This window comes from Balearica regulorum, chromosome 14, assembly GCF_011004875.1.
Source record: "Balearica regulorum gibbericeps isolate bBalReg1 chromosome 14, bBalReg1.pri, whole genome shotgun sequence".
Classification (NCBI taxonomy): Eukaryota; Metazoa; Chordata; class Aves; order Gruiformes; family Gruidae; genus Balearica; species Balearica regulorum.
The window spans coordinates 5,515,749-5,528,635 of NC_046197.1; the positions used below are offsets into that span (position 1 = coordinate 5,515,749).

At 39.3% G+C, this 12,887-nt stretch overlaps 1 protein-coding gene across 8 annotated transcripts in view; it reads right to left on the minus strand.

Annotated features, from left to right (window-relative positions):
* TENM2 (teneurin transmembrane protein 2) overlaps positions 1–12,887 on the minus strand; it is a 619,020-nt gene that overhangs the window by 164,461 nt on the left and 441,672 nt on the right. For all 8 annotated transcript variants that reach the window (XM_075766471.1, XM_075766468.1, XM_075766467.1 and 5 more), the window contains one exon: positions 6,186–6,424. In XM_075766471.1, the coding sequence (XP_075622586.1) occupies positions 6,186–6,424 (239 nt within the window). The remainder of the gene's footprint in view (positions 1–6,185; positions 6,425–12,887) is intronic.

The window sequence follows — 12,887 nt, forward strand, 5'->3', positions numbered from 1 at the left end:
ACCTAAGTAATTTCACATAAAAAGCCTCCTGTGCCTTGCGACATTATACATATACAGCAGCTGGAGCATTTTGTCTCTAGGAAAATTGTCTCCTTCACCTAACGAATCTCTCACACCTTTGGACTGTGAAACAGGACACTTGCTAGGCTAGAAAGCCACATCTGACGTTCCTGGAGCCAGGCTCTGCGATCCCAGGACTAGTGTGGAGTTTTCGTATGGAATGGGGCCACTTCTCCCTGAAAAGCTCAGCGTCTCCCTGCTCAGATGTCGCATCAGACAGGCTTACTCCTTCCGCTCTCAGATTGACTGATACCGGGCAATAACAATCATTGAATGTGTGACACTTAGAATATGACAGGCATATTCCAAAATTTAATTATTGCCCCTTAACTGACACCTATTTTCAATGCAAATTTAAGAACAGAACCTTCTGTCATCAGCTAATCTTGCAAGATGCAGAGCTCCCTCGGTTTACATTGATTTCAAGGGAATCTGATAGCGGTGATTGGCAGCCAGATGACCTCTGCCTCTCAGAAGTTCCATCTTTGCATGATTTTCCCTTTTTTTTCAGTCTTGGTTTCCAAAACGTCTAGCATATTTGATGTCAGTGAAGTCTGGACAAGACAAAGTCAGTGGTTTTCTGACTCTACAAGTAAAAACCAACAAATGTAACATAAGAAATCAAACAAAACGTGGGTTGCCATTCATCAAAAACAACTCGGAGAGGGGGAAAAAAAATAATCAATTGATACATAAGGTAGCCACTTGAGCAAACTGGTTTGATGAATCCTGATCTGTGGAATCGTGGTCAAAAAGACAATTGGACTTCTGAGTGGAAGAAATTACAAATATGAATGAACAAGAAACTTCACACGAGCACTTAGAGTAGCAAGTATCTGACTCATTTGTGGGAAGAAAATAATTCAAGTTGGTATCAACACCTGAAGAATACAATGTTATGCAAACTGCAGTATGTACACATCTGACTTAAAGATGAGACTCCTGCTTCCAAGTCTAATTTTTTCAGAAACCCCATAAATTTTATTGTCTGTCACAGAAAGAAATGAATAGTTTTGTGAGTACAAGAGGGATAACCAAATAAATTAACCATTTATTTGTCTATATGTTTTTTGTCCTTAAAACACCTACTATGATGCTTTCTAACAGCAAGAAATTTACCAAAATATTTGTTCTGTACGCAGCTATTTTTCAGGCTTTAATTTTATATATATAGAGCAAATAAAAAAAAGAAAAAAGACATTTTAATTTGCTTAATTAACTGCCAGACCCTTTGGCTATTCAGCCCTTTCTCACAGATGACAATATATTATTTTAAGTTTAGGTAGAAAACTGAAATCTATCTTAAACCTCGTGTGTCTTGAAGGCCAAATAACACTGAAGAATAAATGAGTAATAATATTTTCATGTGCAACATATGCACTAAAGATATAGTGCAAGCATGCTATTCTCATAGTTTCTTTCTGTCATTTTCCTTTTATTTTTCCCTGTATCTTCTTGCACATGATAGGAGTAGATAAAATAGCATCAATACTCTAAAAGTTTAGTATGAGTCTCAAGTCTCAAGATACTATTTGCAAGTATGCAGAGCATCTTTAAAACCATTGTAGCTTTTAATTTCCACAGGAAATAAAAGGTTTTGGTGGTGTTGGTTTTTTGGTTTTTTTTTTGAAGGAAGGTCTAAATACTTCAAATTACCACATTTTTAACACACTGACATGTTGATGGTCAGATGTTCTTCAGTGCTCAGAATTGGACTGGCAGAAATCAGAGCAGTGTAGGGGGCTTAAAAAAATGTGGTATTTATGTTTGGCAGCAATTACTTTGTGAAAAACACAAGGTGACTCTCTTTTTCCTCTCCTCCTTTCTTCTTTTTTATATTTTTTCCCCTCCAAGTTTGGCATGAATCTAAAGAGCTAAAAACTAATTTAACATGACAAATGCTTTCATCACTCCCTTAACCTCTGAAGAGAACACTCTGACAAAGACAATATGTGTGGTATATGCTTTCATTTTGACACTTTATAAATTACTTTCTTGTAAGTGGGTTTTACCACCAGTCCAATATCTTCAGGATGTCCCAATTTGAATGGCTGGTTCTACATTCCTCATGTGTCACCCCAGGATAACAGGAATAACTCCTGGGCTTTGTGAAATGACGCATGTCTCGGGACTGTAGGACAGTTTTATTTACGTATGTAAATGCATGCTGGAATTTACCAAAACTTGGGGTAATACTACCAACTTACAGTCGGCATTCCATTTACATCTGGCTACTGAAGAAACAGGGAGAAGTGATAAACCTGGTTTTAAATAAGCAGACAACATTTTGTCTGCCATGTAAGGAAAAAGTCAACTGAAGTGATTTCTTCCTATTGTCTGCTATTAAAAATAGTATAACACTCAACCACAGAAACATCCGAAAAGACTCTTTTTCATGGGAACAATCTGAATTTTGTTTTGCCTCTGTCTATTCCTTTAACAAAAAGCCACAAAGTTGTTGATTTATTTTCAACCTAATGAATCTAATGTGCGTCAAAGTTTCTGCAGAAACTCCGCTGGGGTAAAGGAATTCTGGTACAGAACAGCATGTCTGAGATGGCAAACTGCACGCATACACAACCAAGCGTACTTTGCACACACACGTGCCATGGCACAGCAGACCAGCGCCATGCAGACCTGCGGAAGCTTTTCCCAGACATCAGTCGGGATAAGTTTCAGAAGAAGATTTAGGAAAAATTCAGATAACAAAAGAAGAGTCTATTTAAATAGCCAAACTTTGATGGCATTTTATGGTCTAAACCATGAAACTACGTGCATCTTAAAAAAGAAAATAAAAACCAAAGTTTCCTTCTAACAAAACATACCATCATTATTTTGACAAATGTTTAACTTCTCACAGCATCACTAGTATCTTTATTTAGTATCAATTATGTAGCGTGGCAAAAAGTTCCAAACGTTATTACGCACTATGAATTTATTTTTAAAGCTTTAAATATACTGCCTTTTCATTTCATTTCATTCATTGTATTTTTATTTGTATGTTAGCAGAAAGGCAATAGGAATGCCTAAATAATTTGTTTAATACTTATTCTTCTCTCTTACGATCCTTTTTTTGCTTGTCTCTTTAAATCACCCCTCACGAGAAATTTTTCATGCCACCCATAATCTTTGGCAGCCCTCTGAAAGTCCGACGTTTAAACCTGTACGCAGCATGTTTTCCATGATCTATCCATATCAACTCCCTCATCTCTTTTATTATAGGACAATTCATTTAGAACTCCTGAAGACTATGAGAACTTCAAAGTAGTGTTTCAATATAATTTACCACATATTTGCCAGCATTGCCTTTTTCATTTAGTCCTGCAATAGTCTTGATTAGCATTGATATGATCATCTTCACACAGCCTAGATATATTGACAAACCTAAGCAGCAGAACCATTTGCTGCAAATTTTGATGACTTTTCTCATAACTATAGCTGATGTAACCCCGGCGATATAACCTCTGCTACGGTGGAGAGCAAGAAATTTTCTTTGTGGACAGAAAAACATTATCAGCACCTTTAAAGCCTCTGCTATGCTTGAAGTCCTGACAGCAAAATACATCAGGAGGAGTTACTGCAAAATGGAGTACTGCCCTTCCTCCTGCGCGTCTTGGGGGAACTTAACATCTCTCTCCATCCCAGGCTGCCAGCTCTCCTGGTAGATGAACAGCTCTCGCTTTCCCACTGTCTCCATGATTAGGACAGAATTGGGATTTTTGTCCGATCTGAACGTTATTCTGGTCACTCGTTTTGAAAACAGAAACACATTTTTCCTCCTGACAGAGCAAGACAGAGTTATTTTGTATTCAGAGCAGTTCAGGGATTGGTAGGTCGGGAGCTCCAAAAGAGCTGCAGAAGGACAGGCAGCTGGTAGTTTGCATTGCTGCTCTTTCCCAGGAGAGAGGTTATTTAGTTTTCCCAGGACTCAGGTGCTGCACATACCCAGGAGAAGGTAACCCTCCAGAGAACGGCAGAACAAGGATGGGTTCTTAAGGTTTTTACAATAAGGAGATGATTTAGTGCCTTCAGTATCGAGCACCTCCAGTCACACCATCGGAGGACAGCAAGTCCCAGCAATTTGATGGCTGGATTAGCTTATAGCTGATGGCCTTACACCTGCTCTTTGTCATGTGGAATGAATCGTATGAGGTTTTGCTGCAAGTGAGGGAATTAAGTTAACGAATGGCCTAAAGCACATCCCTTTACCTTTCCGTTGTTCTCACACACCTAATGCAACGCAATTTCGTTTTTGTTTTCTTCCTTTTCTTTTCTCTCTTTTCCATCACTTTCAATTATGATCACAGTGGTTCCATCAAATTTACACACAGGATTAATTGCAGCTACTTTCTGGTTTTGACAGCTACTCTTCAATATACCTGTTCTTTACTGTGTGAGGCATGAAGCTAGTCAGGTAACTTCTCATTATTGAATCCTTGAGCCACACTCTCTTCCTAAAACCTGCTTCCTCGCGTTCGCTAGTCAACTCCATTGCGCTCATTATTCTTTAGTCAGGAAAGAAGACCTCAAAAACTTTTGTCAAAATGGATCACTTATGTCATTACTTGAAACGACAGACCATTCATCAATTATGAGTCAGTGCATTGCCTTAGATTCTCTCTTAGGACATGAAAATGTATAAAGCAATAATCATGCTGCAAAGCTTTGCTTTAGATTACAGTAACCTAAAGACCAAGGAAAAATACATTTCATAATCCATCACTTCAAAGTTACGCACATGATTAAAATATTCAACTTGCAGTATATCATCTCCCATGTGCATAATCACTCAAAGAGAGAGCTGTTGTACGAGAACTGTCAAGTTCAATAAATCATGTGCTTTCCAATCTTTTTATTTATATATCAAACTAAGCCTGTTACTCTTCTGAGGTTTTCTACAGAAGATATATACAAAGATGGGTAGCTCTGTAGTATTGAGTATGCTGGGATGTAGGCCTGGCCTAAAGAGACAGCAGCAATAAAGGAACCAGTCAGCTCGCTCTCACTACTGTACACATTAATTACGTATGGAAGCTCATTAGTATGAAAAATGGGGTTTCCTTAGAAAACAGTGTTTATCCTGTTGAGTCAGGTTATATGGGTTAAAAAAAATAAAAAAAAAAATTCTCTTCAAATGGCGAGAATAGGAAAAAAATTCAGTACGTCTTTATAGGGCTCATGACCACTATATATGAGAATAATTTCAGACATGAACTAAAACCCACACAGAATAGGTCTGGAAAGTATTAACAGCAAATATCATCAAGCTCCCAACATTTTGCCATTTACTCAGAGAAGCTAGAGAGTTTGTGCAGCATGTCATTATCATCGACATATTGTGGAATGCACTGTAAAAGGTACAAAATACACAGCTGGTGTGCGTAGACACTGAGAAAAACCTGCAAAATAATACACAATTTAGGGGGTAGGAGGTGCGGCAATCAGAAATCAATTAAATTAAGAAACAAAAAAATAACAGGAGCATGTTAAAAAATAAATCTCAAAAGACCACCAAAAGAACTAGAGCATGGTGTGGTCATTATTAATGTATTAATCACAGGAAATAAGCACAACATTTAGAGTTTCTTTTCTATATTTTTGCTTACAAAATACTAAGGATGTGTGGAATATGGAAAATAACAGCATGCAAAATGGAATTATCTAACTCTTCAGTAACACCACCGGGAATTTATTAGGCACACAGACAGATATAGACGGAGACTTATTAATCAAAATGATTTTGTGGTTTTTCTCTAAAGGCACCATGCGATGGTAATGTTTGAATTCACCACCTACAATTTTTTCCAAATATTTTTAGACATACGGTAATACATCAAAAAATCATTATGTCACCCTCTGTTTGGACCATCTATGAGAGATGCATATCCGACATCTGAAGTTAACACTGCACGTGAGGATCCTGAATCGATTTCTTGCTCCCACTCCTCTTAATGACAGTGAACAGGACTTGAAAATTATATTTTTCCTCATTAATCAGCATAAGGAAGAATAACTTTCTTTGCTCAGTAAGAACACAGATTTTTGAAACAAACCAATCCTTTTATCTGCTGAATTTTCGTTTGCTGACATAGCCATGTGATTTGACAGAGAAAACACAGCCTTACCTATGAAGTATGCTAGCAGGATGGCAAGCAGGACTGCAGCAGCAATTGCAGATAAAGCAGCACATTTCCAGCTACAATACTTGGAGGGTTTTTTCAGCTTGAACGCATTCCTGGAGAATGTATTTCTAGGTAACAGTCTGGGAGGTGGAGTATAAACTGTTCCTGAGGTCAACGGGTAACCAGGGGAAGAACTACTGAACAGCGGAGTAGTTCCAGAAGATGTCTTAAACAAGAAATGCCTGGAAAACATAAAATGGAACATAGTTGAAAATGGCAAGTCCTGTAGTTAAGAAAGTATATCTCACATTCCTATTCCATCCCAGCTGCTCTAACGTGTTAAATTCAACTACAAGGAGACAGGATTTTGTATGAAGAAATAGGGAGATGAAAACTCTCATAGTCTTTTTGCCACCAGTTTAGTTAAACTAAAACACAGTGTCAAGATATCTTTGGTCAGGATATCTTAATCCCTTCTGTGATTAGATGCAACTTGACCAGATACTAGCTAAAACACATCACCACCAGTGAAGCGCCTTTGAGTATCAGTCGAGACCGCGCCTGCACAAAACGCGAGCAGTCTACTACCGAAGCTCATATTCAGACGTCGCATCACCATCAATTCCTTTTTGCCTGCGTTTCGTTAGGACAAAGCAACTAATTTCACTACAAACTAACCTGTATGTTTATTAGTACAACAGAACACAACTTTAAAGGAAAGCACCCTTTCTGAGCTCACGGGTTCACACGATTTCCCTGTGGGATCTGCTAGCCAACAAATACTCTAAGACAAAAAAATTATAAGTCTCATTAACACCATTGGCAAAAGCCGCCAGCAAAACCCATTGAGAACACATTAAGCAAAAAACCTAGTCCCGTAAGAAAAGATTTTGCCAGAATTAGAATGAACTTTTTTTTTTTTTTTTTTTAAATGGTGTGGAGGTTTGGTTTGAACAACTAAGACAATCGTCCAAAGCACAAGACTCAGCAAAAGAAGACTTCAACTGCCTGTACATGTGTTAAGAAGAAAATAAGGGACAAAATACACTACCGAACAAACACTCAGAAAATGCTGTCAACACATTCCAGATAGAGAAAATGGAGAGAACAAAACTGGAAGACTGGATTCTCCAGATTGACTTGTCACGGTCAGGAAGAGCTGACTACAAGCAAGTTTCCAGTAACTGATAAAAAGAGAAGCACAGAATAAAGGCAGAGGTCTTCAAGAGCACCACTTGTTTTGAGACAAAAGAGCTTTGAAGAACTCTTCCACACTCTATCCCATCACTGCTCTGAAAAAGAATTGCTCCCTGGAATCAGTAAGACTGAAGATACTCACTAATCTCCAGAATCAAAGCAATAGCCTAAAATAACCCAAATCTTACTTCAGATGTAAAAATATTTAACATTGTTATTCAGATCAGAATCCAGCGTCTCACTCTCAAACCACCTATTGGAACTTTAAAATCAGTTTCAGTCATTGTTTGTTACAAGGATTTGGAAGTTTGAATCTGAAATGTGTTTCCTAAGTACGTTTTCCAGCCCGTCATCGTGCCTGTGCGTACTTCCGAGCATGGAGTTTACTGTATGCTTATTATACAGAATAACCAAAGTGATTTTAAAGAGTATCAAAGCATTTGTTTTGAAAGGAAACCCAGAGCATAATAAATTGCAGAGAATTTCCATACAGGTAGGAGACAGTAAAAGGAAGGTTGGCTAGGTTTCCCAGTTTTATGAGTAACGTTCATATTTGAAGACAGTGTCTGAAAATATCTTTTCTTTTAATGCTGTCATTTATAAACTCTATTAAAAACCATGAAAGATCACTTAGTTTGACACTGCCTTTGGTTTTGGGTTTTTTTTCTTTGCTTGTTTTAACCCCAAATGACCTTGTATGTCCCTTACAGCAGTGATCAAACTTAAGTTTCTTTCAGAAAATATTTCACTCACCTAAGACAGCGATAGCCTTCACTGGCATCACTTTTTCTTTGTGCTTTCGAGACACTGCAGAAAAAACTTCAGACATGCAAGTACACAATCAGAAGTGGCTTTCGAAGCCTAACTATCCCAAGCAGATTAATTCTGTGGGTTTTGTTGTTTTTTAAATGCAGTATTTGTAAATCAAAGAAAGAAGTAGAATAAAAGGGAGTATTCTAACCAGTTACTTAACAGAAACCTTCTGTCATTTTTTTCAAATAACGTTGCTCTTCTTTTTTCCTCATCTGTGAGGCTCATTAGAAGTTAGAATAATTTCTTTTCTGCACATTGTACGTTATCTATGAGAAAACACGGTAAAGGCAAACGCTAAAACGGTTTCCCCCTCTAAATGACCTAGCCTTTTAAATTAAAAAACAGACCTTCCAGTTACAAGAAAGCAAGAAATAACGAAAGTCTGATTTCACAAACACTTAATTTTAAATGTTTCTTTACTTTGCAACAATTCAATTAAAATAACGGTTGGGAAAATGATGTATCAGGCCAGTTGCGTTACACTAGATGTATTGACACTTCTATTCCGTTTGCCTGGTTAAAACCCGATTAACACATTAGCAGAAGCACGTTTAGTCCTCTCTGCTTGCCCTTGGGTGTTGGGAACAGAATGCTGCTTCCATGAGAGGACATGGAGTCCGAGGAAGGGAGGACGGGCGGACAGGGAGCTCTGGGGAGACAAAGGCAGGCAGGAAGGCTCAGCTCTCTCATCGAGGCTACCTCTGCATCTCTCAGCCCAGGACCCCCTTCTCCTCGTAAATCCTCACGGCATGAGCGGCCCTTTCAGGCTTGGACCGAGGGGTCTACAACAAACGCTTTTTACAGGTCTGTCTTTTTTCCTGCCCGAAAGCAGATCTCACAGAATCAAACTGGAAATTGCAGTCCTTGGCGCTGTCTTTATCTGAAATGTCAAAGTTTTTAAACCCAGGAATTTTCTGTTCTCTTTAGCTGAGAAGGCAGCGACAGTACCAACAGGAATTTTAATATAAAGCATTGTTAAAGTAAACTCAGATATATAATGAAACTCTGCTCCCATTAAAATTGAATTAATGACTATCTAGATATGTTTTAATAGAACATGTCAATCATGTACTGTTTCATGCAAGAAGAAAAAAAAGTACAAAAAAAGTGGTTCCACTGTGATCCACTTTGAGATAAAGTACATAAAGAAAACCAAAATACTTATCCATGCAAACATGATCTCTATTATAATGTTAAAACTGATCAGAACTTGATAGAAGCAAAAAAGGTCGATTGCAATGGATACGTGGATCGGTGTTACTCTCAAAGCAAAAAAGAAAAAAATGTAATTGGATAAACTCTGAATTTTGTCGCACCTGCAAGTGGCAACCATTAGAAGATAGCACACCAAGTTAAAGGCTAGTAATTATGCCTTAAAATTTTTTAAACAGACATTTAACTAAAGCTATGTTAAATATCCACTAAGCCCTTTTGGAGAACTGGCATTGCATGCATAAGTTGGAGATGAGATTAGCAGAAATACCTTACGTTATAGTAAAGCACAGCAGAAGGACTGAGAACATAATGGGCAAAATACTTGGACCCCCAGAGTTTTACGTCTAGATTCAGCTACTAATGGAAATAAATTGACTTGTCTCAACTCTATCCCTAAACCCAATGATCTATAGCTATATTTTTATGTGGGATTTGACATGCTCTGGTACAACCAATTGTCTGCGGGCCCAAGCTGCACAGAGGGAACATGAACATTTATCAACATTAATTACAGTCTCACAGCGGTAAGACTGGGAGGTACTGTACAATGACTGCTTATGAAAAGAAATGATCTTATTTGTACACAGTCACTTAGGTTCAAATAGATTCCATATTAGAATTAAAAAAACCTGTATATTCTCTGTCTTACCTGTTCACCTATCAAACACTATTAAATAAAACGCATTCTCTACCTCACAATTAGCATGAATAATTTGATTTAGATTGGGACTCAATTTCTATTTTGACAACAAGGGGCTAAATTTGCTAAGTTTTAGCTCAGTATCCCTAACTACTGGGCAATGTGAAGACATTCCCAGACCGGAAAACTACAAAATATGATTGTCAATATACAATGATTCAGTAATTTAAGCGTCCATGAAAGCTATGGAAGGAGCTTGCATGCTGCTCACAGAAAGTAAGTTAACCCTGTAGCTTTCCGGGCTGTAAATGCATCCCCGTTTGTTTTAAGCAGCGTCTGCTGCTGATGCGCTGGATCACAGACGGGGACCTCATCACCAACGCTGGGAGAAAGGTGACATCTATTAAAGTTGAGCTTGCAAAGGGACATTTGTCCACAGTCCTGTGGACTAATGGTAAATGGAAAAAGCTATATTTTTCTTTCTTCATTAATTCAGAGCTCTCTATAGCATTTATTTTCCCACAGGTCAAAAGGACCTCTGGTGTTCAGGGAACAGTGGTCTGACAGAGACTGTATTAACTCCTATATTCTTTGAAAGAACAATCTTTTTTTTTTTCTTCCTGCTTTCCGGCCACATTGTCATGGCAGCACACTGCAAGAATCAGTTGAGAAAAAAAATAAATTGTTTTTGTGATGAAAAACTGTAATAGAAAGGAAGAACAAGATACTTTCTAACGTAAATTGCTTCTTTCCCTCCTCATACTATCCCCTAAGCTTATTCTGTATGAAAAAAAAAATACAGAGAGCTGTAATGCTTCAATTGTCTTTTTAATAGGTTTTTTCAAAGGTTTTTAATAGTAATTAATAAGTAGAAAAGACACATACCAAAAGAATACTTACAGCTTAATTATAGTGGTTCTAGGACTTAAAAATATCTTTGAACTGTGGTAAAATCACATCTGTCTATAAATGTATTGGACATTTTTTCTTAGCAGAAGAAAACCCAATGCAATACAGAATGTATCATACTGGATTTCATTGAGGGAAAAAAACCCCTAGTCTTCCAAGTCCTTCAAAAAAGTAGCGATGAGTCATTTTATGTCAGTGGAAGCCTCAAAGTGGCTGCCAAACTCAGATGGCGAAGTGTTTTGGCAGTTTAACTTCCATGTAAAAAAAAAACAAGATTGAAGAAAACTACAAGCTCTTCTTACGCCTTTTATGCTCAGAATGAACGCTGAGTGTTAAGCGGGTGCAAGCTTTGGTTACCTGCGTAAGGGACTCTCAGTCTTTGCCCAAATGAGATTTAATTGCATGTTCTTGCAGAGAAACACAGGATTATCGGCCAGGTTTACACAGCTGAGGGCTCTGTGACGTGGTAAAACTGCAGCAAAGCCTCTGCCCTTTTTAGTGTTTAGAACACAGGGAGCGCAGCACTCCCCAAACGCGCTAAAGTTGGCAATAAAGCTTTAAGATGTTATCTAGATGTGTTTAAATTGTACAGTTACAAGAAATTCTCTCAATCACATCAAATCTACAGACTAAACTCGGTAAGAGTTTACTGTGAGGGTGGTGAGGCACTGGCACAGGTTGCCCAGAGAGGCTGTGGAGGCCCCATCCCTGGCAGTGTTCAAGACCAGGCTGGATGGGGCTTTGGGCAACGTGGTCTAGTGGAGGGTGTCCCTGCCCATGGCAGGGGGGTTGGAACTAGATGGGCTTTGAGGTCCCTTCCAACCCAAACCAGTCCGTGATTCTATAAGATACATTTTTCCATGATGAGCAATTTAAATACACACTTATGTAGCTGAAATGGCCACTGTACACAAGCGTGCCTACGTGCACCCTGACACCCCAATGCCCGCTGCAAACCGAGGACAGCCCTCACGAGAACACGCTCGTTCAGCAGTTTTTAAGCCTGCTGCAGATAATCAATTTGTAACTACCTGTGCACGGTGCAGGAACTAAGGACACTGTTAGGCACAGAAACACACATCAATACCAATGAGACACTTCTATCCGCTGGGACGTAACTCTGAAGCTTGGAGCAGCCAGCCGGCTGCCAGCGCAGCGCTCACACCAGCTTCCCAGCTCTTGAAAGGTTCACGATTCCTTAAAGGCTGGGTTCTTCACATCCCCAGGCACAGCCTTCTAAAGAACGCAGAGTGTTAAGCAGAGTGTCACCGATGTTGCCTTAAGTACCAGACTAGCTCGTCATTGCCATCTCCACACTCTAACAAAGACGCAGTGGGACACACAAAAGCGCAGTAATTGAAAGCTGCCTGACGGGAAGGTGGGATGTTGGACAAAAAGGCAGGTGCCAGCCTTTGGGCACTCTGATCTGTCATATTATTAAACAAAAACAAATAGGCAATGCTCACAAAGCCGCAATTCAAAACAGAGTAGGAAAAAAAGGCAAAATATCTGTATTGTAGTGCAGCTGCAGCATCAGCTCCATACCAGATACCTTTTTACAGGACAACCTGGCATTTGATCTGAAGATGTCAACTGAGATACTGTTGGATGAGCTTCACATCCTCCTCTCTGTGTCTCACCCCCACGGTAAGCTGCCCCCCTCCAGCACCCTCCGGGGCCCTCACTGCCTGGGCCCAGGCCTGGCGGGTCCCAACTGCGTAGCCTTGGCTCAGGCTGCTCAGAAAGCTGCTGAGCTGTGCCAAAGAGCTGCCAGAGAGTCTGTAGAAAGAGCAGGTGAAAAAGACGGAGAGAGGAAGGCTTGCTGAGATGGGGATCGTCTCCCCAAAACATGAGAGGGAGAAGACCAACGTGGAAAGGCGTGACATCTGAAAGGGGAAAACCCGGGAAGGCTGGCAAGGACCCGTTGGGTT